Source organism: Balaenoptera ricei, chromosome 9 (genome assembly GCF_028023285.1).
Source record: "Balaenoptera ricei isolate mBalRic1 chromosome 9, mBalRic1.hap2, whole genome shotgun sequence".
NCBI lineage: Eukaryota > Metazoa > Chordata > Mammalia > Artiodactyla > Balaenopteridae > Balaenoptera > Balaenoptera ricei.
In genome coordinates this window covers 79,725,539-79,752,860 of record NC_082647.1, presented here as the reverse complement: position 1 = coordinate 79,752,860, position 27,322 = coordinate 79,725,539, and the positions used below count along the sequence as shown (strand labels likewise).

Genomic DNA, 27,322 nt, shown 5'->3' with positions numbered 1-27,322 from the left:
CCTGGAAAAACTGGAGGATAGACAGGAATATGCAGGAAAGAGTATTATATTTATTCACACGCTCTTGAATTTTATTTGAAGTTATTATAGCATAATGCCTTCTAAAGAACTTACACAATCAGAAGTTACATTACCTACTTTTTAAAAAAAGGAATATTTAGATATGTAAACAATAAATATTTATCTGTTTTCTTAAAGTGAATGAATGTCCATAAATACTGGCTATTAATGATTTCCTCATATAATTTTTATTAATTTTAAAAACACTGAAATAATCTTTTTGCTCCTTTTTGAATTTCTGAGTTTATGTATATAACTTATCTGATGCTTAAAATTAATCATGATTACACAGGAAGGGGGCACATCCAATTAAGAGGCAGCAAAGCTCCATGGGAATTCAACAAATTTTTGCAAACTAATGATGAAAATTGTTAGCAGCAGCATCAGATATTTCATCTTGGTTTTTTTTTTTTTTTAATTTTATTTATTTATTTTTGGCTGTGTTGGGTCTTCGTTTCTGTGCGAGGGCTTTCTCTAGTTGCGGCAAGCGGGGGCCACTCTTCATCGCGGTGCGCGGGCCTCTCACTATCGCGGCCTCTCTTGTGGCGGAGCACAGGCTCCGGTCGCGCAGGCTCTGTAGTTGTGGCTCACGGGCCCAGTTGCTCCGCGGCATGTGGGATCTTCCCAGACCAGGGCTCGAACCCGTGTCCCCTGCATTGGCAGGCAGATTCTCAACCACTGTGCCACCAGGGAAGCCCTCATCTTGGTTTATTTCCAGAAATTAAAAGGCATTTTCTCTGAATCTAAAATTTTCAGTGATTCCTGTTCTTAAAAACAAGGTCACACTTTACACTCTAAGAGACTTAGCACTACACAAATGAGTTTAGGATTCACTAACATAAGTAACTCAATCATTAATCATTCTTGGAATGACATTAATGCGAAGCATCAGGAGCTGATGTTAAATAGGCAGCCGGGAGAAAACTGGCTGCTAGGTAGGGAAATGATGGCCCCATAAAAATCATATGACCTGCCTATGATACTTTAAAGGAACGATGCATCATGGTGTTATTGCAGATTAATTACATCTTCTCATTGGACCAAGGATGTGACTTGCATCCTGACATTACCACAGTCTTCAGGGCAGCATGAAAAATAAAATAACAAAGTGCACCAAGAACAAAGAGCTGACTTGTAACTTCACACTCTGGGTGGGCAAAAACTCAATAAGAGAAAAAGAGAACTATCTTGGGGCTACATTTCTCTGGCACACATCTATGTCTTGTGTGTGAAACACACAGTGACTTTAAAGAAAATTCTGTGAATGGAAAGATGCCAAGAGAACCAGGGCTGAGATACTTGACTTGAGTAACTACAGGCACGTGCTCTTCCTGCACCTTTTTAGTTCAGATATAAATTAGCAGAAACATGGAGTTCAAAATAGCAGCTTCTTAGGATATTTTCTCTAGTCTCATATTTAAATATTTCCACTCTAATTTTATAATTAACCAAATAGTATTTTGTTTTTGATATATTCTGAACCAATAGTACATTTGACTTTATCCATAAGGTACTGTGAACTAAATGACAGTAATATCTCAGAAAATAAATTATAATTTTCCCACAAAATATTTTAATAATTTATTCAAAAGGAGGCAGTAAGACCATTTGTCTAATACTAATGCCAATACTGCCAATTCCTCCAATACTGATAGCAGTATACATTGATAACGACCGACAGCAGGGCTATGGAAAAAGTGAAAAGTATTTCAAAGAATGTAACACAGGCAGTCGTAGGTAACAAGAATAAAAGTGCACTTGGAACAGAGTCAAATGTAAGTTAATGAATTCAATAAAATTAATATTAAATAAGATTAAGTGGGGGTCCAAATATTCTTTGAGAAAGCTTCGTGGCTGCTAGGACAACTTTTAAGGAAGTCACAGAGCCTCAGTGACAAGTACAGGACAGTATTACTCAGAAAGAAGGCAAGAATACAGGCGTAGAAATTAGGAAGATACTTGTAGTCCTAATCCCAGTATTACCACTAATTGGCTACTCTTCTTTGGACAAGTACATGTAATGCAAACTTCCTTTGCCTAAGTCAGTAGAGCAGTGATGATATGGTGATAATAACAGTCACACTCCTATCTTTGCAGAGTAATGGGGAAGTGCAAATAAGAGCATGTGAAGACATTTTAAAAGTCAAGAGTGTCATCTCATGATTACAGCCTAGACAAAGACTAAGACATGTATTTTGTTGGTATTACTTCTCTGTCATGCAGCTCAACCTATTTATTATGATTAACATATGTATGTGCCCTTGTATCCAGTAATTGTAGTCTAGGAATTTAGCTCACAGATATACTTGCTCCTACAGGCAATAGTGTATGTACAAGGTTAGTCATTGAAGCATTATGTGTACTAGCAAAGGACTGGAAACGACGCAAATGCCTAGGTAGAGAGGACTAGTTAAATAAATTGTGTTAATCCATATAGGGGATACTTTGCTGGTGTAAAGAGAACAGAGACATTTTTATGTACTGATATTAAAAGATTTCTAGGAAACAATAAATGAAAAAGTAAAATGTTTTAAATGTGTGTTTCTTCACACAAAAGGAAGGGACAAAAAGAACATATAAGTATTTTCTTACATAGATACAACAATTCTCTAGAAGGATTACAGGCATTTTTTTTTTAACTTACCTGGTTGTGGTAAAGACTCCATATACTACAGGATTTCTTTCATCTCTTGTGGGGAGTAAGTAAATGTCTTCTATTAATGGGAAAAAAATAATGAATCTACATTTGTATTTTTCAGTATCACGTTTGCTTTTTCTTTAATAATGAAATATTCCTGAGACTCTAAACAGTATACAAAATTAAGATAACAGTGAAAGTCATTACACTATGACATAAGAAATTAAGGGGAAAAGACAAGTTCTCACTAGCTGTGTGACACTGAATTGAACATTCACCCTCAAAGGTGTTTACTTCAATCACCTATAAATGGGATGGTTCACTTGATAATCTCCATGACTGTTTGCAATTAGGAGTATGTGATTTCATATAGAACAGAAACTAAAAACAGGTTATTTTTACCCTCCAGTGTTAAAAAAGTGTTGTCCTGTAATTGTGTCAACTTGTTAGTAATTCAATTACCTATTTGGTAATAATATGAATATAGCTAGACTAGTTCATTCCTTGTGTGGTATTGTGTAATTACTTGTGCAACACTGATACTAAAGTATATGTAAATAATATTCTTTAAAATATCATTTAACAGGTGAGCATGCTTATATACAGCATAAGAAATCATCCATGAATACTGAATATATAATTTAATACTGTAAATACAATACTGACACAAATCATTCAATGATATCATCATTTTTACACTGCATGGCAAAACCAAAAAAAAGTTCAAAAAGTAAAAGCTAATGATACTAACTTTATTTACAGCTGAAAAATTCCTTCTAGAATTTTTGAAAGGAGTAAAAAGGGGAAACAAAAGAGAAGAATCTAACGCTTCTCAGAGTATCCTTTTCATTAACAAGTCAGAGCGACAGAGTTCACCAGATCTCCAGGGCTCTCCAGCAGAGGGCATCTACAGAATAAGGAACCCAAGTTCTTGCTACCTATAGCCAGTGGCTCCTTCCAAATAAAAGACCACATGAAGAATGGATGGGCTTTGTAGTCCCAGAGCTAGTATCTTTCTGTCTCTTGCTGCAGTTTTGTTCCCCTCATAACTTTGAGGACACTCACAAAAGGGGAACTTCTTCGTTACGATGAACACCCAGACCTAGAGCACCTCCAAGTTCTTTGCGTGTGAGAACTTAGTAAGCACCACTCCTGCAAGCTGTCCTGGGCTTTATAATCAGGCATTTGGGGCTAAAATAAATTAAATGCTGAATTACTTAATTAGTAAGACTTTTTTAAGAAAAAAGAAACGTGACTTACGAAGCTCATCAAAATGAGTATCTGCCCCATCACTTCCAGGAATTGAGCAAATCAGTCTGGCCTTGAGAAAAGTGGTCCATTTGTTTATCAGGCTGCGTTGTCCTCCTACATCATTCTGGGAAAAAAAAAAAGAAAACAAAATAAAGATACAGATTTACCAACATGATTCTATCACCAACTAAAACTGGTGGTTAGCATAGGCAGTGTCTTATTAATGTCACTGCTTTTACAAAGACAGAGAGCTTGCATATTTAAGTCCTTGAATTTTCGAAGGAGGGAAAAGGCAGTTTTGTCCTTCAAAATTAAATGCTTTTCTCACAGTTAAATGTGCAATGTAAACACCATAGCTCTGCTGAATGAGCAGATGCGTGCAAGCCAACAGTAAATAAGGCAGGCTTGGAATCGACTCCCGTTTCTGCCAAGTTTTGCTCTATGACTTACAAAAGATTATTTAATTCTTCAAGTCTCTGTTTTCTCATTGACAAAATATGATTAATGCCTTGAAATATGGCTATTTTGATTATTAAATGGAAAATTTTTGTCAAGTGCTTAGCAAAGGCCAGGCAACTTGTGTTAAAAAAGTGTTACCACTGATTTGTACATTATGCATATGATTTAGATGAATTATTTGCATACTTTAGAAATATGCCTTGGTATAGACCTAAAAACAGTCTTTTCCAAATTTAGTACCCTACTAATTAAACACAAGGCAACATAAACATACACATAATAGCATACATATAAAAATAATCTTGTTTTAAATACTAATTGATGTTTTTCTACACTATTTTATTCTGAAATATTTCCTTAAACATGTTCTTTAGTGGGAGGTTAGTGAAATGGGGGAAGGGGGTCAAAAGGTACAAACTTCCAGTTATAAAATAAATAAGTCATGCACAGGCACGCCAGTGTTCGCTGCAGCACTATTTACAATAGCCAGGTCATGGAAGCAACCTAAATGCCCATCGACAGATGAATGGATAAAGAAGGTGTGGTACATATATACAATGGAATATTACTCAGCCATAAAAAGGAACGAAATTGGGTCGTTTTTAGGGACGTGGATGGATCTAGAGACTGTCATACAGAGTGAAGTAAGTCAGAAAGAGAAAAACAAATATCGTATATTAACGCATATATGTGGAACCTAGAAATATGGTACAGAGGAACCAGTTTGCAGGGCAGAAATAGAGACACAGATGTAGAGAAACAAACGTATGGACACCAAGGGGGGAAAGCGGCAGGGGGTGGTGGTGGGATGAATTGGGAGGTTGGGATTGACATGTATACACTGATGTGTATAAAATGGATGACTAATAAGAACCTGCTGTATAAAAAATAAATAAAATAAAATTCAAAAAAAAAATACATAAAATAAATAAGTCATGGAGATGTAACATACAGCATGGTGACTATAGTAAATAATATTGTATTGCATATTTGAAAGTTGCTAAGAGAGTAAAAAAATAAATTTGCAGCTATGTATGGTAATGGACATTAACTAGACTTATTGTGGTGACCCTTTTGCAATATATACAAATATAAAATCATTATGGTGTACACCTGTAACTAATGTTGTATGCCCATTATACCTCAATAAAGAAATGAAAAAAAGATATTCTTTAGACATTTAGCAAAACATAAGCATTTATACCAATTAGGTAGAATAAACAGGGTTATGCTGTTCAACAATTCACCATAAAGAGATATTTTTCTTATTTTTAATTTAATATGTCCCTGTGAACACTAAATTAATATGATTTTCTGTTTGACTCAACTAGATCTGCTATGCTTATGATAAATAAATAAGGATGTTTCATGGTATAAATACATTAAGTACTTAATTTTGACTTTCAAAAATTACTTATGAAGCTACTATTTCCATTAATATATTTCCATTTAAATCTAAATTCTATAAAAAGTTTTGTCTTTCATGCAGTCTGTGTTCCATAAAGTTAATAAACAGTTTGCTGTCAAATTTCAGGTCCGAATATCTAGGGACTAGCTTCCCTGTGATCCTTTTATCTCTGAAAATTAAATTAAAGAAAAGCATCTACCTGACCACTCCAGACAGGAGAATTCAAAGTCATAAATAGTGGCTCTTCTTGAAGAAAGAAATGGGGAGGAGGAGAGAGAAGGGAGGGCAAGCAAGGTCATTGAGAATGGAGACCATAGCTGTCTTCATAGCCGTAACACCTCACACCAAGGGGGTACGGTGACACCCAGAGTGAATGGTGTTTAACATCCCTCTCTGCTAAACAACAGAAGTATTTTAAGTAATAGCTCTGTATAAATGAGTAATAATTATTGTTTGCTTGAGTTGTTCTTTAGGTTTATAACAAACAATTTAAAAAGAAGAAGAATTAAAAATTTAAATACATTCAAATTCAATAACTAGCACGAACTCACATTTGCACTTAACGAACAAAATAATCACACCTCATAATTTGCACTATGTCTCAGTGTTGCAAGTTTTAAATAACTCCAACTCAATGTGAACTTACCCTTGAAACATGTGTAGCTGAGTTCATGTGTGTTGAAGACTGACTATACATATACATGTACACATAAATATACATAATAGAAACACAATGGTAACCACAGCAATTGTTTAGAACTTGGATAAACAAAAGACTTTTCTGGCAGTAGTACTCTGTCACTGATACTGTTTAATTGCTAACACTTGGAGATAATAGAAAGCAAAGTAACATCTAGTTGGTTTTCTAATAGTTTTTAATTCTTAGCAGAAAATGCATTCTCTTATTCCTTTTATCCAGCATCTACTTCAGATATGCCACTAACATCCTGCTTGTCAGGTATTTATTAAGATCATATTTAATAATTAATGAATAGCTAAAAATGCAAAATAAAATTGACAAAAGCCTTTAGAAAAATATAGATAAACGTATAGATAAATGCCCAGTAAACTGAGTCTTCTCTGAAATTTCTTTGTTGGGAAAATGAGGACAGACCTCACAAGGTTTAATACTGTCTAAAATTACAGGTGGATTCACACATGCAGAAATTGGTTCAGGAAATATTCTAGATGCTGGACAAATGGGGGAAGGAACAACTGGTGAAACAATTCAGAACATGTATGGAGAACAAGGACAAATTTGGTTTAGACGAAGACTGGGATAAATTGAAATAGAGGAAAATGTTACAAAAGTAAACTGGGGTAAGATCAAGGAAGGGTTTGATACCAGGCCAAAGTGTCTGTATGTAATTTAGTACACAATGAAGAATTAATAAAAGATTTAGTAATTAGCAAAGAAGTGAAAGAAAATGAATATATAATATATTTTATATAATAACCCTTTAGAAACAAACATGTCTGTAACTGCTCTTAAATTTATATTTTGTATATGGTGCCTCTATTATTTATCATTGCTCAATAATAAAAATAATATTTCAGCTAGTTATTAAATGATTTCCTGTGTCTGCAAATGCAAAGGCAGACTTTTCTACACATGACTTTTATTTCTACTGCTAATATCCTCAGATCAGTTAATAAATATAAATCCAGATGTTAATACTGATGCTTCCTCCTAATGTAATAATGAATTCTATGTTAATGTACAGTAAGATCCCAGTGACAAAATGTGTTATCTGGCATTATTCAGAAAGAAAGAGATTTTTAAATAAATTTAAAAATACAAGATAAGTTATCTCCTCATCTTTCCCTTGACCCTTGATTTATATCTTTTTAAATTCTCATACCTAGCCTCTATATGTTTTTATTTTAGCAGAGCCCTAGTTGTACTAAGCAGAACTCTAAAGTCTATTTTAAGGCATCTTCTTACATATTTATAATATTTATAAAATTTTCATTGCTTATATTTGTATATTTTGAGTCAGTAATAAATACTAAAAAATAGTGTTGATTCAATATGCATAAAGAAATATATCAACTATCATGAATATAATACCAGGGACCATGTTTGGTTTACTGCTTTACCCCTAGCACAGAGCAGTTATTCAAATTATTTTGCTAAGTGAATAAACAGATAATATCAAATATTTGCTCCGTAACATCCCTTTGACGATTGTACATATTACTACTTCATCATAAAAATGAGCAATCACATTCTCTTTTCAACACATTATTAGATAAAAGTGACAAGAAATGGCTCATTTTCAAACACCGTCCCTCTTTCTATTTGCAATTATCACCATATTTAAGACAAACCATGAAAAAACTCTATTAGCTCCAAATTTGCTGAAAAGAGGTTTATACTGTACCTGCATATTTTTTTCAACCTGACAAGTGGAAATTGCAATCCTTTGAACAAAAGAATCTTTAAATGCTCTCACCTACCCATCTAGCTGCTGTGCGTGGCCTCTCAAGGAATAAAAAGATAAAAACAAGCACAAAAATCCAGGTCAAAGATGAAAGCCACCTGCTGTCAACGGGAAAACAAGTATAGTTTCTGGGATAATAGCTCTCAGGAATGGATTATAAGCATTTAATGACTGGATAGTAACTCTTACAGACATCCAGAAGCATGACCTGGGATGGCAAAGTTCAATTCACAAGGAGTTGTATTTCTCCTGCAGGGAAGTGTCAGTTGACTGACTTTGTGGACCAGCTCTCAGTCCCTGGATTTGTTTGCAAATCCACAAAATCCCCCCTGAGAACTTTAAGCCCAGAAGAGGGCTGAAAGGGAAGTAACCACTTTTGTACCAAACTCTCACCTCCTTGCTTATTTTTGTGAAATTCTAAAGAACACAGCTGTCTCACTAACACTATAGATTTATTACTGAGATGTCAAAATCAGCAGCTTTTAGTCACTGGTCACTTCTGTGTGTCTCCACTCTATTTATCACAGCTTCTTTGTGGTCAGATTGCCAAAAGCCTTTCCATCCTCTACACAAAGATGCAGATGAAAGTAGCAAAGAAATTAAATGTAAAAAAGCCCGACCACATGTGTGCAATCTGGGTGGTGAGTGCAGAGGGTGCCTGTTTTCCCATTCTTTATAGCTTTTTATATGTTTGCAATATTTCTTAATTTTTAAGTGATTAATGAAAACAGAAAATTTTAAAAATGAAAAACAAAACACAAGTTACAATCTTTGTGCAGCTTTAAAATATAGTTAACTCTGAATCATTGGATTGGGTGATGGCTGCATATTATGAAATACTGTGATCTTCTAATCCTGGTATCTCCTAATGGGGCGATCAGTCAGGAGGCAGGTTAATGGTGATTCCATTTTCCTTCTACTGTCATAGCAAACTCAAGTCCTTATAAATCTTACACAGACATGTAGAGTAGCTACAAGCTGTCACACGTGAACTTGTATTGAGTGTATCTTTTGACCTTTGGGTCACTATGCTGGGTTCATCTGTTAAATGTGATTTTATCTCTATATACCATCCTCTCCAAGGATCTCTCAGCACTTTATAAATATTGTCATTTTCACCTTTATATTGAGAAACAGAAGCTCTTGGAAAGTGTAATAATTGACATTTAGCTCCTATGCTCTTAAATCATGAACATTTTATAAATCAATGAAACCTCTAAGACATTTGTGAACACGGTATATTCTATTAAAATAGAGATGTGCGTTCAGAAATTTGTAGCCATATTAATTAGTTTAAGTTGAAGGACACCAGGCTTTTCAAATAAATAAGTACACCTTAAGCATTTAAAAAAAGAAAAAAGGTTCGATGGTGAAGTCAGAGGCTACAAATTCTCTTTTGCTTAAAATTTAGTTATTTTGCCTAATGGAGCTCTTCTGCATCTTTGTGCAGACAAGAGAAGGGAATTCCCTGAAGCACTTTAGAAACCATATCTTTGCATGTTTGTGCACCCCTCTCCCACATTCTACCCATCAATAACATTTAATCTCACAGATTTTATCTTGAACTAACACTACCCACTTTCTTGTGAAGTGTGATCCAAATACCACAATACAAAAAACATTTGTTTTTCCATAACTGAAGCTATCACATTGAGACAAACACACAGGCTTTCTACTGATCTTTTTTACAAATTAAAAAAAGATTAGGGCAATTAAATACTTTTCTGTCTTTGATTTAATGCCTGTTGTATTTCAATACATCATTCGTACTCTTTATCTGATTTGTTATTTAGAATAACTGCTGTACCTTGCAGGTTTTAAATAATCTTGTGTTGAGCTATATCTTCAAATCACCTAAAGACCCATGTGCACCAGGAAGTTCTGAAGTAAGATCACAGCAACTGACATTTCAGAGCAATTGTTCAATGTACTTCTCTCTGGGCTGCCTCAATTTTCACTGAGTTATTTCTAGGGACAGAATTTAGAAACTCTGTAAACTTAATACAGATGGTCTATATGGGCTGTATAAGTCAATAATAATGATAAGGATAATCCAAATGCAGGATGGCCTATTTAGAAGCTTGAAACTATTATCATCATGTGGTAGAAACAAAAAGTCAAACCCAGAATAAGATTCCCAGGAGGCTCATTAGAAGGACATGTATATATATTAAAATAAAAGTCATATATATATATATATATATATATATATATATATATATATATATATATATAAATACACTGTTATACTGAGAGGAAGAGCTTAAGTGAGGATATTTTAATACATTAAATGAACTCATGAAAGATAGTGCAGTTAAACCCACTGAATCAAATGAGAGAACTATGTTGTACTTTCTTTTTCAGCCTACGAATCTTCTTCAGCAATACGTCATAACCATATTTCATTTAATTCTTTCATTGAGATGCAAAAAAAGTTATGATCACTAAAAATAAAAACATAAAAGGAAAATAATAACAAGTCTTCTACTTATCTATTAATAATCTGGAAATACCTTAGCAGTAGAAGAAACAAAACTAGGCAAACTCAGACATCTCAAAGGGGAGAAGAAAAAACAAACAAAAAACTTGTATGGCAGGTATTGCACACAGTGGTTTTTAAGGGATAACTTCTGAATAGACTTTCAAGGCAAAAAAAATTTTTTTTCCTAAAAAGAACTCTAGTGTTTAGACATGACTGTTTTTGATTTGCCACTGGAGAATCGAAATGGAGAACATGTTTTTCTAACTACTTCAAAAACTTGTAAAGATTATTAGAAATGCAGGACTTGGGTAATACACTGTGCTAAAGAATTCAGTGTCTAAGATTTAACAGATTAAATTTAGGCAAATCTAGGCATATTCAGCGGTCTTTTTCAGGTAGGATCAGAGTTCATTAAATTAAAAAAAAAGTTTTAAAAGCTACGGCCAACAGTATTAATCCTTGCCTAGGAATTTCTGACAGGAAAACAGATGGAAGTGAAGCAAAAGCACATCTGTAACTCGTGGGCTCTAAATCTCTCATTTAGGTTGTAAGCAACAAGCTGAAAGTAAGCAAAAAAACCACAACTCGGGGGAAATCAATAAATACGGAAAGTGTCATCAGCCTAAAAACACAAATCTTCAAAGGCAGTAATTGTCCAAATAGGATCATATATCAAAATAGACAGTGCAAGTAGAATCAAAGCAAAGGGCTATTAATTAGACCCCCAGGCAAGTTATGTGAAAGATCCAACCAAACTGAATTCCTGGCATTGACAAAAGGAAATACTGCAGAACAAAAGGAGAACTGGTATAACCTGCAGCTGTAATCCAGAGCGGACTAGCCTAAGTAAGCGAATGGACAATGCTTCCAAAAATGAATAGAATCCCAAAATAATGCAAAACAAACTTGAGGCAGAAAGTTGCAAGCAAGCCCCACTGAAGTGACTGGTATTTATACACACTAACTTACAGGGTGGGTTTTGAAAGGAAATACACACAGACACACACACACACACACACACACACACACACACACGGTAATGAACATCACACAATCATAAATAATAGTATCAGAAAGGACTAACTTGCAAAGTAAATAGACCCAAATCTTTTCAGAGGGTTTATTTCATGCTGTTTCACCTACCCTTTCAGTCAGCATTTATTACCTCTCTACGAAGACCTGTGTAATTTACCATCTATGAGAGCAGTCCAGGGTGTAAGGTGCACCATTTAGTGCTTGAAAATATTGACTGTTCAAATCAAAGAATTATAGAGCCTGACAAAGACTTTAGAAAGCATTCTAGGCTAAGCACCTTATTTTAAAAATGAGAAAACTGAAGAAGTTGTTTGACAGGAAAGTAGTGACACTACTGAAAAATAATTCATTAGTAAATGTGTTCTCCCATTTGTAATGATAAACACACTGAGTTTGAAGGAGATTCTTTGGATGAAGGTACTTATTATCCTGAGGCTGTCAATTATCTTCTAGGTTAGTTTCTTTACTATTTAGTGAATCTCTCTGTTCCTATCTCTTGTCCAACATTTGCATTGTTCAAATTGTTCACATAATTTTCACCAGAGATGTCTCCAAATTCTTCTGACTCTGTCCAGAAATAAGTTCTATCCTCAAAGTACAAATATTGCTAAAAATTAGGGCAAAGTAATAATAATAATTTTAACCTTTAAAACTAATGATACACCATCTCTTCTCAGTAAACTTTGGTAACTAACCTGCCTCTCACCACCCCCCAGCTCCCAAAATATACACATATTACCACTCTTTCACTCCTAAGCAGTTAATTGAGCTGACTCCAAAAGTGTGTACGTATGACGTGTATATGTGTGTACATGATTTTTGACATGTAACTTAGGGTGGTATGATCATGTACTCACATTATTCACGTGTCGATCTCTTAGATGGTTAACTGCTTGAAAACAGAAATCTATCTAAGTAGCCCTTGTTTTCCAGTACTTTCCTCTGTATCTGTCAACATCCAAATTCATATGATCTCATTTAAGCCTTTCATTTGCCTGGTAAAATAGTCATGGAAGAGATGGGTGTCCTCATTTTCTAGGTTAAGAAACTGAGCTAGAAAAAAGTAAAGCAGATACATGTCTCTTTTTGAATCATGGTTTTCTCAGGGTATATGCCCAGTAGTGGGATTGCTGGGTCGTATGGTAGTTGTATTTTTAGTTTTTTAAGGAACCTCCATACTGTTCTCCATGGTGACTCTATCAATTTACATTCCCACCAACAGTGCAAGAGGGTTCCCCCTTCTCCACACCCTCTCCAGCATTTATTGTTTGTAGACTTTTTGATGATGGCCTTTCTGACCGGTGTGAGGTGATACCTCATTGTAGTTTTGATTTGCATTTCTCTAATGATTAGTGATGTTGAGCATCCTTTCATGTGTTTGTTGGCAATCTGTGTATCTTCTTTGGAGAAATGTCTATTTAGGACTTCTGCCCATTTTTGGATTAGGTTGTTTGTTTTTTTGATATTGAGCTGCATGAGCTGCTTGTAAATTTTGGAGATTAATCCTAGTCATGTACCACAATGTTCATTGCAGCTCTATTTACAATAGCCAGGACATGGAAGCAACCTAAGTGTCCATCGACAGATGAATGGATAAAGAAGATGTGGCACATATATACAATGGAATATTACTCAGCCATAAAAAGAAACAAAATTGAGTTATTTGTAGTGAGGTGGATGGACCTAGAGTCTGTCATACAGAATGAAGTAAGTCAGAAAGAGAAAAACAAATACTGTATGCTAACACATATAGACGGAATCTAAAAAAATAAAATGGTTATGAAGAGCCTAGGGGCGGGACGGGAATAAAGACGCAGACCTACTAGAGAATGGACTTGAGGATATGGGGAGGGGGAAGGGTAAGCTGGGACAAAGTGAGAGAGTGGCATGGACATATATACTACCAAATGTAAAATAGCTGGTGGGAAGCAGCCGCATAGCACAAGGAGATCAGCTCGGTGCTTTGTGACCACCTAGAGGGGTGGGATAGGGAGGGTGGGAGGGAGGGAGACGCGAGAGGGAAGAGATATGGGGATATATGTATACATATAGCTGATTCACTTTGTTATAAAGCAGAAACTAACACACCATTGTAAAGCAATTATACTCCAATAAAGATGTTAAAAAAAAAAAGTAAAGCAGAGATGTAAGTCTAGATTTGACTTCAGGTTAACATTCATATCATTTGGGCAAAAGTTATTGATTATATCCTTACTGCCAAAACTAATATGTGACTTTTAGTCATAATCTTACCTGACTTCCTTTTGGTGTGTGACATTACTGATAACTGCCTTCTTCTTGAAATCGTTTTTATCCCTGACTTGTGACAGTACTCTCGTCCAGTTCTCTACCTGCTATCAAACTATTTCTTCTCAATTGCCTTTGTGGACATTTTCCTCTGCTTTTTCTTAAACGTCATTGTACCTCAGGATTCTGTCCTTGCTGTTTGATCTTGTACTACAAATCTTCCTGGGCAATTTCAGACATTTCCATGACTTCAAGATCCACCAATACACTGGTGATTTCTACATTCATGAGTCTAGACCCTATTGAGTCTCAGGTTTATATTTTTAACTGGTTATTACGACAGCATAACCCAGAACTACATCAAGTTCAATATGTTCAAATATTAAATCTATGCCCATAAACTTTTTTTGGTGTTTCTTAAATATCAGAATGTATCTCTTTGTGCATTTTCCTTATTTCTGCCTTATCTTCTGGAAAGCACAGTTACTAAGAGTATAGGAGTCTTTTGTCTACAGGCATAGTATCAAGGTCTTTGGAATAGGAGTGAGGGAGAATTAAAATGCATGGAGGATCTAATAGGACAGGAAGTTGTTGCAGCCTTTTATGTACATCGTGGAATCAATACCTGCGGTTATCAATCAGTCCTAATTATGAACAGGAGAGATAAGACTTCTGAAGACTTCTGTTGAACTTTCGTGCATGTTTTAAAAGGAAACAACCACTATCCTGCTAATTTTCCAGTTGTTTGTTTTGCTCCAGTCACAGTAAATCTCTCTTTATTCCTTGAGTGCTTTTTCCCACCTCTGAGATTTCACATGTGCTTTTCCTTCTGCCTGGAATATTCTTCCCCATCCCTGTCACCTTTGCCCTGCAATTTCCTAATCATTTTTATCATCTGATTCAAAAGTCACTTTCTCAGAGAGACCTTCCATATACAATCTAAAGCCCACCTATTCTTCCTAATTGACCCCGTGATTTTTCCATTATAGCAGTTATCACACCTTCCAGTTATACGTTAATCTGTGTGCTTTCTTGTTTAATACATATATTATGCACTAGGTTATAAACTCAGTAAGTACAAGTATAATGTCCTACCCCTGTAGGACTCAATTTTTGAGCTTCACTGAATGCACAGAGTTCTCAGTCTGACCTCGATCACATTATATTGTGATTATCTGTTTATGTCTCTATTACCCTCACTGTACTCTAAGGTTTTAAAGAAAAGGGACAGGGGTTTACTTACCTCCCAGTGTCTGCACTTTGCACAGAACTTATATTTTCTTGTTGTTGAAATCATTAAATGATAAAATAATGAAGGAATGGGTTACAAAATTGAAGAGATTCACCCTTATCCTGTAAACAATTCTTTGTTCATTTTGTGTAATTTTTGCTTATTTCCAAAAGCTCCTCCCCACCAATCACTATATACTACTCACTCTAACAGTAATGTCTTTGACAGGTCAATAAAACAACTTTTACTTTAGTTTAGTAGCTGAAGACATAGGGAGCTCTTAAACTGTCAGCAGTTTTTCATTGGCCTGAAGGTCATCAGCTAAAAATGAAAACAAACAATAATAACAAGAACAAAAAAACCTTAATATTTCCAAATAAATAGGTACTGTGGAAATATCCTGGTGGAACAAATAGTATAAAGGACTCATGTTACTGAAAAGCTCTGTAAATTCAGAACAGTGTACAGTTACTCTCAACTCTCTCTAGCATGCTCTCTTCCTTCTTAGCTTTGTTTATATCTATTGAACTTAATTTTGTTTCACAGCATAGATGTACATTACATTACTACCTGTTGAAAACAGAAAAACAATATTATAATAACCTCATGGGATGAAAAAAATGAAACAGAGAGGAATAAATATGTTCCCCAAAATGTCACAAGAACATTTTTTATGTGAAAATAATGTGTAACAGCAACAATGATGCTGAAAAGCTCTTTTTTAATTTAAACTTGTTATTGTTTTGCAGGACATTTTTTTTTTAAAGACTTCAAGTCATTTTTAATCTCGACAGTGAAATCGCCACTTATGAGTGCTCACTTTTTACCGCACTTTAATCCTAAATTAATAAATAAAGTTAGTAACTTGGGCAGGGTGGGATGCAATTAAGAAATTACAAAGATGCATTTAGAACCAAATATTGTAAACATTAACCAGTGGATCATATGTGTAGTGGGAAATGCTGAAGAGGGTGCTAATTGAAGACAGGGATTGAGTAAAGAGATACATCAATTTAAGAAGAACCTCTACTATCTCTCTTTTTCTTCTAAGGAAATTCATCCATCACAAGTCCTTATTTGATATCACAATTTGTTAGCTTTTTATCCAAACACAATAGCATGACAAAATCTTGCTGTGTGGCCTCAGAGTTTTTTGTGGTGGGAAGACTTATGTACTACAATTCTCTCTGTCTTTGCAGTTCTATAGGAGTTTTTTCATAAATAAAATATCCCATGGCTGATACTTAAAGTCTAGATTATATTTTTATGATACAAATTTATAAATGGGGCAGCTAAATTTTTCCTTAATACGTTTCTCCACCTCTAAAATTAACTTTCAATATATTTAGTATGAGGGTAAAAACATTACTTTGTTATAAATGAATTTCTATCAAATGGATTTGACCTATCAAGAAATAAGTATTGAACTGCTTCACAAAACCCACACTTGTTATACGTGTGCTCATCACAAAGTGACTCTTAAGATACATTTAATTGATTGTAAATCTCTTATGACATACTTAACGTGGCTCATTTATACAAATGATGTCCATCCACAGCACAGCTTTCCGGCTGGGGTACTGTTGTTCTAAGGCATGCTTCAGTACACTCACACGCTACGACTACTCCAAGCAATGGCCATTCATCTCTCGGTGAGAGGCTTCAAGAGAAATGACTGTGAATTCTTAGACTCTGAAAGAATGAGGATGCTTTTTAGAGAATCTGTCCCCTGGGGGTGAAGGGATCAGTGGGAGACGGCATTACTGGCTAGGACACTAGGTAAAGAATGATCTGCGCTCACAAGTTTGGTCTCATTCAAAAGCCATGTTATCATTAGCACTCTTAAGTTCAATGATGGTTTATATTTCTGTCCCTGGAAGTGTTCAAAAGCCTGAGGGCACAGATTGAGAAAAAAAAGTGATAGGCTCCGATGGAAGAAAATTAAAAGTTTGTACAAGACCAAAGAAAGCTTCCCGCTGAGAGTATTTATTAAGTTAACAGCTTTTCCTCTTAATAACTGAGTTAATGCTGAAGGTGTCTGGTCATGTAAGAAAAGTGATTTCAGTGAAGATAAGTCCAACTAACAAAAGAATATACTGAAAAGTATGATTCCAGTAGCATTTTTATTCTATAAAGCTTGTATTCACTCAAATGAGAACTTTGATGGCACAAAATGGAAGTGTTTCATAGAGTTGCTGTTTTCCTGTAATTTACACAAAATGGCAATATCAAAAAGCAAATTTCAGTGTTCTTCAGGATAAATGTTTTGCCTTTTGGATTGTTTTTTTCCTCCCTATCCCATTCTTCTCTCAGAACCTAATCTAGGTTAATGCTCTAGAAAGTATTTTAATAATAAGACTATATAACTGCATTTTCAACTTATTTGATTCACGTAAAGATACATAATTTTACATGTAATGTGTTATGATAAAAACATGGGATATGGGGCTTCCCTGGTGGCGCAGTGGTTGAGTGTCTGCCTGCCAATGCAGGGGACACTGGATCGAGTCCTGGTCTGGGAAGATCCCACATGCTGCGGAGCGGCTGGGCCCGTGAGCCACAGCTACTGAGCCTGTGCGTCTGGAGCCTGTGCTCCACAACAAGAGAGGCCGCGATAGTGAGAGGCCCGCGCACCGCGATCAAGAGTGGCCCCCGCTTGCCGCAACTAGAGAAAGCCCTCGCACAGAAACGAAGACCCAACACAGCCATAAATAAATAAATTAATTAATTAAAAAAATATATGGGATATGATTCTGTTAGTGTTTAAGGAACTCTAGTGAGTATGCTAAGTTACTTTCAATTTCAAAATAAAATTATTTAATATACAAAACATTTTAACTTCCATGGATCAGGACAATGCAGTGATCTTACTGGGAACAGTAATAACTGGCAAAGGGATAGCCCACCAATAAAGGGAGCAAGCTGCCCAAGAGCTCTAACTCAAACCTAGGGAATAGCTCAGGGACTAGAAAAAATAATTTGTAATATTGGAAAATTTTGCATCCTTCTTTTTTCTTTTTACTTTTGGATCTCAAAAATTATACATGTAAGATAATATGAATTTATTCTACCATTTATGAATAATGGAATTAACTTCAACATTACATGGTTAATTATTCATACACATACACATATGCCTTAAGTGGAATAAATATATCTTGCCTTACAAACTCTTCCAACTCGAGAAAGGATGGTCTTATCAGAAGTACTCCCTTCTTGAGATGATTCACGAAAGAAGAAATATATTTTATCATCATCTGGATTATAGGTGTCTGGGATGGGGAAAGTTCCAATAAATTTTGCTCCTGTTTGGAAGAAAAGAAGCTATACATTAAAATACTGAAATAATTCAGCCACAATAGTACTGGTGTCTTTTGTATGTAAAACAATTAGCAGCAGAATTAAAAATAAAAACATGAATGAAATGTGGGAAATGAGACATATACACAAGTAAACATGACACAAAGCAGGAACATGTATTAGCACAAAGAGGTCCTGAACAAGTTCTTTAGGACTCTGGACATCAGGTGAGAACATGACTGGCTGAGATTCACAATTGTTTCAATTCAACTAAATTACATAGAAAAGTCCTTCTTTCAAACCTGGAGATTCTATGATTTTATATTTTCCTTTTTTATGATTGCAGTCACTGCTTCTAAACCAAAATGTCCATTATGACGAGCTTAGGAAAAACTATAAACATATCCCAAATTTAGATATATTATGATGTTATTTGTTGCACTTTGTGTAACTGCCAAAAAAAATTGAAACAACCAGTAATGCTTGGGTCAAGTCCAGCACTGGCTCGGAAGACACTCTTTCCAACTTGATATCCTGTTTCTGCCGCTTACTGGAAAGGTGACTTTGGGCAAATTGTTTATCTTCTCTATGCCTCAATTTTCTCATACCTAATATGAGGCTACCAATGTCATCTACCTAGTAGGGTAACTGATATGATAATCAAGTGAATTGATATATGTAATGTACTTACTATCTGGTAGTGCCTGACACATAATAAGGGTTTAATAAATGTTATTCATTATTAAAAGGATGTCTGGGATGATAATAATTATTATTAGGACCACAAACAAGAGAATGATGGAAAATTGAGCACATCCATACAATTGTTACAATAACATGTAGTTATTAAAAATGAAGTAATTCTAAATGTACTGTCATGGGAAGATGTCCACAATACAAATCAAGTGAAAAAATAATGGCAATACAATTAACTCCTTTTTTGCATCAATTGCATCAATGACAAGTCAATTTGGGTTACTAATGCCTTGTTTAAAAAGTACTGGACCTTTTAAGTCTTGGTTTTATATAACTGGGAGTTAATCAGGTAACAGATTTGTAATTGGGTGATACTAGTTCAGAAACAATCATTTTGATTAAAGCAAAGAAGACAAAGAGTGGTTATCGAGGAATGAAGGACTTCAATTAAGTAGAAAATACAAGATGCCTGAAAGAAAGCACAGAGCACTCTTTAGGAAGCAGAAGCAGGAAACAAGAGAAGACAAAAAGTTTCCCCCAAAATAAATAAATATAATAAGTAGGAGGTGAAAAAAAATTAACATTGTCTTCTCTAGAGTTTTGACCAAGGCCCCGATTGCCGGATACTCCAGGAGTACTGACTACTATTCCCCTGCAAATGTAGAACAGTTGGTCAGTAGCCCAGTAAACAAGACTTCACAATAGACTCTTCAATAGAGAAAAGTTAATGTTTGATTCCAAGTGATGAGTAGTTCAGTCTTTATCAGCCTAGCCTCTCTGGGTCAACCCTAGGTCTCTCATCCAGTCTATTCTCTGCTTAAATGGGAAACCTTAAGAGGAAAAGAGAGGGGGGGAAATATGTGCATGATCTTTTTCCTTTTTGTTCTTTATTATTTCCCTGTTCTTTCTCTGGAACTTAGAACTCCAGTGGATTTTTATGCCCTCAATAATCTCATTTTGATATGGTCCTAAATTACATAAAAATTAAATTTTAGAAAATCATACAGGATTTAAAAAAATTTTCTTTTCTAATTAATCTTAAATTAGCAAGGTCCATTAACAATTCCACTCAAGGCTTTTTGTTTTTGTTTTTGTTTTCCCCTCCAGCCCCTCTTTTAAATTGTTTATACATCACAAACACTTAGTTTTGAATCCCTGAGCAAGGTTAAAATTCTTTTGTAGTCACAAATTAACACTTCTAATTTTTGACTTAAATATATGATGTTTTCTTAAAAAAAAAAAAAAAACTCTCTGTGGAAATAAAATTTCCTACAAATGTAGCATTAGGATTTTAGCAAATTCATGAAAACAAAGAATATATTTAATTACTACTATATTCAAGGCACTTAGAACAAGAAAAACTGCTAGGATAAAGAATACAAAAGTGAATAAGAGCAGCCTCTTCGCTTCAAACCAGTTACAATCTGCATTAAGAAAATATTAACATATGGCCAAGATATGGCTAAGAAGAAGGCCCAGTCTTGATGTTTCCAATGACTTGAAAGGAGATTGCCAACAATGAGTAGAGAAAAAGACAACTGTGGGTTCCCACCGACACAGACCAGGCATTAATAATAATCTATAGCACGTTTTTTGAATTTACAGATGCCTGAATTCAATGCCATTGACCTGGATGCAAATCTCCAGTGGCACTAGCATGTGAATTTTTAAAATATATAAATAAAAATAAAGAAATAACACCTTATAGGTGATTCTTACAAGAAGCTGAGTTTAAGAGTCACTGCCATAGATTACCATTTCGTATACGGGAAAAGGACAAGACTCATTAACGCTAGGTCAGTAATGCAGATGTGTGGATGGACAGGAGGAGTGAAGACTGATAAATACAAATTCTTCATAATTAGGGTGGGACAAAAAAGGGATAAAACTGAAACTATACAGAAATTACAGGAATATGATTGCCTTGTTTTATCTTAACAAATATATGAGCTTAAAATGGGGATGACACAAGTAGAATTTATCACAGCACTTAAATATAACTTAAGTAGAAGTTATCCACGGAGCACGATGACCCTTGTAATTGTAGTATCAGAACTACTTCGTGATTGAGTTGAATTTATACTTTTAAGAATAACATAGTGGTACAAAATTTGCAGTCTTCTCTCCCCAGAGAGAAAATAAGATCTCAGTTATTTGAAACAGAAAATCATTACAGGTAAAAAGGATTCCAGCGTGAGGGAGAGAGTTGCTTGTAAAGCTTTTCTCAGACACACAGATAGGAGAAGCAGTTACGTGAACTGATTGGTGGTCTCTCTTTTGCAGAGTTCGACAAGAGAAACATAGCTCTACAACACAGCAGAATGTACTTGGCCTAAAAGTTAAATAAATAAGTACGGTAATACACAGTCTGTTGTAGAAATACACAGAACAGCCCCACTTTGGCTACGTGAAACATTATCCAGGTGTTGTTGCCAGCTACTGCCATTTGAAATGGTCAAAAGTTAGAGTATGACACCAGTCCTCATTCCAGGAATTTCATTATAATATCAGTGGGGCAAAATAGAATACTTTTCCAAGTTACATTTCTTTTAACTTTCAACTAATACATAACATAGATGGTCTTGTGTTTATTCAGTGACTGTTGGCTTTACTGGACTCTTTTTTAAATGTTGGTTCTTTTTCAAGTACTATAAGGAAACTATTCTGGAGTACTGTAAGAAAATTAAATGGTAGAAGTGTTTAAGCCAAATATTTATTATGTGAAGAAATCTAATTATGAAAAAAAGAGTATCCAATAGTACTCTATTCTGTGATTTAAATAATAAGTAATTTTGAGTTAAAAATAAATACTTGTTTCAAGAATAGAGAGTTTTCTTTCTTCCAGACTCAACTGTGGTCCTGTGTCTTAGAACACTGCTGTTAGTATTTTATGATAGAAACTCCTTTTTGACTTGCTGCCAAGTTTGTGTAAAAATAGATATCATTTCATCAGTATATGACATGCATAGTTGAATTAAGTAATTTAAAATCATACCAAGGGACACCTGGGCTTTATTTATAGCACATTTTTTCCCCTGTGGCATTTGAAACACATGCCTTAATAGGGATGGAGTTTGAAATAGTGCATTTTCACAAATGAACTTTTAGCATGACACCAGGAGACGCTGCCAAATGAAAATGGCATAAATCCTCATGGCCTGAAACGCACATCACTTTCATTTCTCCTTATGAACCTCTTTTCACCCAGATGAGCACACCTACACCATGACTTAATACATAGTGAGTTCCTTACTTTCCTTTATTTCTTCTTGTAATATGTTTTTCCTACCACTTTTGAAAAATGTTATCCTTCTGTGTGGAAGAAGAATTTATAGACAACAGTACTCCAAGAGAAACTTCAAATGAAAACTGCCTCCACATGTTAGAAATGAAAATTTGAAACAAAAGTTCTCATCTACTCCAGGAAAGAAAACAAAAACATATGCATCTGAGGCGTCATTGTTTGTTTTCATTTTCCAAATGGTCATACTTCTTAGTTTTATCCCCAAATTCTCATAAAAGCTCAACTGTGATTGAGTAACCACTCTGACGTGTATCTGTATTTCCATTTCCTGCTATGTTCTACGATTAAGCTGACAAAGAAAAGTGTGGAACTATCTAAGTCTTCATCTAAAACTGCCATCGGACTTCATCTTTGCAATTTTTGTCTCTCCTGGTGAGGTATTTAATAAGTGGGTTAATTTCTCAAAGAAGAAATCAAGATTCATACTTCTATGTCTTTTGGCAATGGATTAGACAAAGTCCCACAGAAACTCTGACAAGGATCCTAGGACTGGTAACTGAAGAGATTAGCTGATCTCACTGGTTAAATCCAGGCAGGGCAAAGAACAAAATAGGGCATACACACAAGCATCAAAGATTTTAAGCTGCCTAAGCGCTTCAGTGATAAAAATGATTCATGTAGAATCATATTTTTTAAAAGGTTAATTATTTAAAACCTGCATTTTAAGAGTTAAATACTCAATTGCAAATTTAATTTAATTTTTGTATTCCACTTAATCTAAACATAATATCTGTTTACATTTACAGGAGTTTAGTTTATTACAGACATGTAAAAGTAGGGTTTTTAACTAAAAATCAAAGTACAGAAAGCAAAATTTAACAGCAAAAAATCCTCAAACTGTCTAACCAGAAATAAATAATACAATGATGGAATAATATGTATAGGAGAAACTAACTAGACATTGACCCCATTATTTGAAATATCAAGTATCTGTCAGTTGTTTCAACCTGGCAATAACTGTACAAAACCCGGGAGTGAGCTTCACATCTACATGCTACAGTAAAGAAAATTTACATCTGTTGCATTATGTGATTGTGGATTGCACTGTGATATGTGGTATGTATTATACTGTGTGATTATGCTATTGTACATAATTAATAAAAAGTACACTTCAGACCAGTGCTGTCCAATAGAAATTTCTGTGAAGATGGAAATGTTTTATATCTGTGCTGTCCAATAAGGTAGCCTCTAGACCATGTGGCTATTGAGCACTTGAAATATAATTAGTGTGACTAAGAAACCAAATTTTAAGTTTATTTAATTTTACTTAATTTAAATTTAAATAGCCACATGTGGCTAGTGTCTACCATATCGGACAGTGCAGCTTTAGAGCAAGTAGCCTGTACCAGCTACTGTGCTGTGTCAGGTCCAGTTTAAGGAAGAAACAGAGCCTTTACCCCCATAATTGCCACTAAAATGGCAGTCAAGCTCCCAGATGCAGGAGACATGATATGATACTCTTGTCAGAAGTTTGGTATTGTAATGGAAGGATGGGTCTGGCAGTTAGGAGACCTGAACATGTCCCTTCTTCATACTGAGTCTCAATTTGTGAAATGTAAGGTCGAATAAGATAATGTCTAATATTCCCCAAATCACCACAGTTCCTTTAGCAATCACTGCTTTTCGTCTCCCCACATTCCTGACACTAGCCAGATGACCTATTTGACCTCTGTCTTTGGACCCTAGGCTGACTATATCTGGAAAATGGCCATTTCTCAGAATGGAGAACAGAAATGCTCCCCCCAAAAGCCAATCTTTTCCCTTAGCATGTTGGGTACTTCCTCATAACAATCTCATGTAGTTTCTATTATTTCTCCCTTGCTTTGCCCTAGTTTCCATGGACCAAGAAGCTCCTGACTGACTGGGTCTCCTGAAGCATCATGCTGTTCTGATTCTGGCCAGCCCATCACTCAGCAAATGTTCGCAATAATGACTACAGCTGACTGTCTACGTCTTCCACACTGCTTGCCTAACCACACTTTCTCTGTCTGCCACGGTCTCCATATCCAGACCCACATCCTCAGTTTGCTGTTGCCCAAAATGGCATCGTGATGTGGACCCTATTTGTAGTGAGGCTGCAAGAGCAGAGGATGGGTAATCACAGTAACAGAATTTAGGCTGATGGACTGTATCATACAATGAGAAGAACAAAGTGTGTAGAGCTAGAGAGACATACCTGAGTTTCAATCTCACTTCCAATAACTGTTTAACCACGGACTATTTATCTGACTTCTAATCTATCCCCAACTATTAAATGGAAATAGTAATTCTCTCAAAATTATACCACTAAATAAGATAATACTTTAAAAGTGCCTAATACAGTGACTAGGAAGGATGCTATATAAAATAAATTTGAAGCAGAAGAGACCAGACATAGGGAAATGAGTTAACAAACAATAAAATAGTAGCAATAAACCAGAGACAAGGTGATGGAGACCTAAAGAAAGATGGTGGCCATGGAAAGAACAAGGTCAACATATACTCTGAAGGAAATAAAGGCTCTTTGTGATAGATTAGATAAAGGGACATAAAGGAGAGGAAGAAATTAAAGATAACTTCAAGGTAACTGAGTGGATGAAGTTAAGAAAGTTAAGATAGATAAAAATCAGGAAACAGGTATTGAAGGGCAGGTTAGAAAGGGGAAACAAGATAATTTTGAGTTACACTCACAGGATTTTAGATTTTAGATCCAATTAGTCTTTTATATATCTATTTGAAGAAACTAAAGCAAAAGATCACTAGACAACTTGTATAAATCTCAAAGCACTTTAGTAGTACAATCAAGGCCAAGGCTTAGATATCTTTACTCCCATATTAAGCAACTAGTTCCTTTTGTTTAATCTGAGATGAAAATGTAAGACATAGAAATAAATATTTTTAAGGTCACTTAGTTAAAGGAAAAGGTTGGAAATACAGTTTTAGGAAACAAGAACACAGAACACCACAGAAAACTATTAGAATGGATGAGCTCACAGAATTATGAAATGTAGAGAGAGAAAAGGAAAAGGCGGTCAATACTTAAAAATGCTAAGTAGATGTCAGAGAATCAGAGCATCCGGAGCTTTAGTCCCACCGTGCTACCTCTCTCATCTTCAGGAATAACGATAATGATGGTGATGATAATATTGACACTGAATTGCCTTTACAATTGACTTCCATCAGACTTCCCTATAAGATTTAATTTAATTCTTGTAACACCCTGGGAACAGATACTATTATTACGCCAAGTTTCTGGACAAAGAATTTAAATGCACAGAAAGGTTTGACCAAGGTCACAAATAAGTGACAGTCAGGATTTAAACTTAGGTAATTAAGTTCCACAAAAAAGAGCTGTAATTTTTGTCTAAATTGGGACACTTCAGAGAATTAAAGAACAGCAAAGGTAAACTGGAAATGTCCAAGGCAGACCAGGTTATATGGTCCCTCTGGTTATTAACCACTAAGCAATCTGCCTTAAATGTCCTACAACCATAAATAGTAGGTCTCCTAGTTCTTAATCATTTGCCTGCATTCAATCCACTGAGACTTCTACTGTGTATCCTGCCTCCCTCCTTCAGTTTCTTCCTTTCTACTGACTTCTTTCATTGCAAAGTTTTCCCAGTACCCAAAATCTTCTCTTGAATTTTTCCTCATATCCTTGGATTCTTCTATTCCCAAAGAGATATCTTCTATTTCAATTATTTGTTGCTGTATATTCTCATGTCCACCTCCACTGCCACTACCTTTGTTCCTGTCCCACCCTCATTTTCCTGTTTTTGGTGCAATGGCCCCTTCTCTCTCTGTCCTCCTCCTCCTTTAGTTTTCCCTTCCTGCTATTATCAGTTACCTCTATAAACAACAAAGATCTGATTTTCTGGTTAAAATTAGGGAATTGGTGAAGGGGCTCCAAAAGGTACAAATTTCAAGTTACAAAAGAAATAAGTCCTGGGGATGTAATGTACATCATGGTGACTATAATTAATAAGTGTATTAAATATTTGAAAGTTGCTAAAAGAGTAGATCTTAAAAGTTCTCATCACAAGAAAAAAATTATATGACTATATGTGGTGATGGAAGTTAACTGGACTTATTGTGGTGATCATTTTGCAATATATACAAGTATCAAATCATGTTGTACACCTGAAACTAATATAATGTTATATGTCAATTATCCCTTACAAAAAAAAGACACACAAAAAAGAATTAAATACATTAACAGATGAATGGCTAAAGAAGATGTGGTAAATATATACAATGGAATATTAGCTATAAAAAAGAATGAAATAATGTCATTTGCAGCAAGGTGGATGGACTTAGAGATTATCATACTAAGCGAAGTAAGTCAGAAGGAGAAAGACAAATACCATATGATATCACTTATATGTGGAATCTAAAATATGACACAAATGAACATATCCATGAAACAGAAACAGACTCCAAGACATAGAGAACAGACTCCTGGTTGCCAAGACGGAGGAGGGATGGGGGAGAAAAGGACTGGGAGTTTGGGATCAGCAGATGCAAACCAGTATATATAGGATGGATAAATGACAAGGTCCTACTATATAGCACAGGGAACTACATTCGATATCCTGTGACAAAGTGTAATGGAAAAGAATAGGAAAAAGAATATATATATATATAAAATAACTGAGTCACTTTGCTATACAGCAGAAGTTAACACAACACTGTAAATCAATTATACTTCAATAAAATAAAAGTAAAGAATTAAATAATAGATAACTTCACAGTAGTTTCAGGAAAATATTTACAGCTTTCTGGCTCCAT

General features: G+C 35.0%; 1 protein-coding gene across 4 annotated transcripts in view; it reads right to left on the bottom strand.

Moving 5' to 3' along the window:
* The window catches only part of SEMA3D (semaphorin 3D), a 206,623-nt gene that overhangs the window by 41,456 nt on the left and 137,845 nt on the right, over window positions 1-27,322 (bottom strand). For all 4 annotated transcript variants that reach the window (XM_059934032.1, XM_059934031.1, XM_059934034.1 and 1 more), the window contains 3 exons: window positions 18,418-18,560; window positions 3,959-4,073; window positions 2,705-2,774 (listed from right to left, as the gene is read on the bottom strand). In XM_059934032.1, the coding sequence (XP_059790015.1) occupies window positions 2,705-2,774; window positions 3,959-4,073; window positions 18,418-18,560 (328 nt within the window). The remainder of the gene's footprint in view (window positions 1-2,704; window positions 2,775-3,958; window positions 4,074-18,417; window positions 18,561-27,322) is intronic.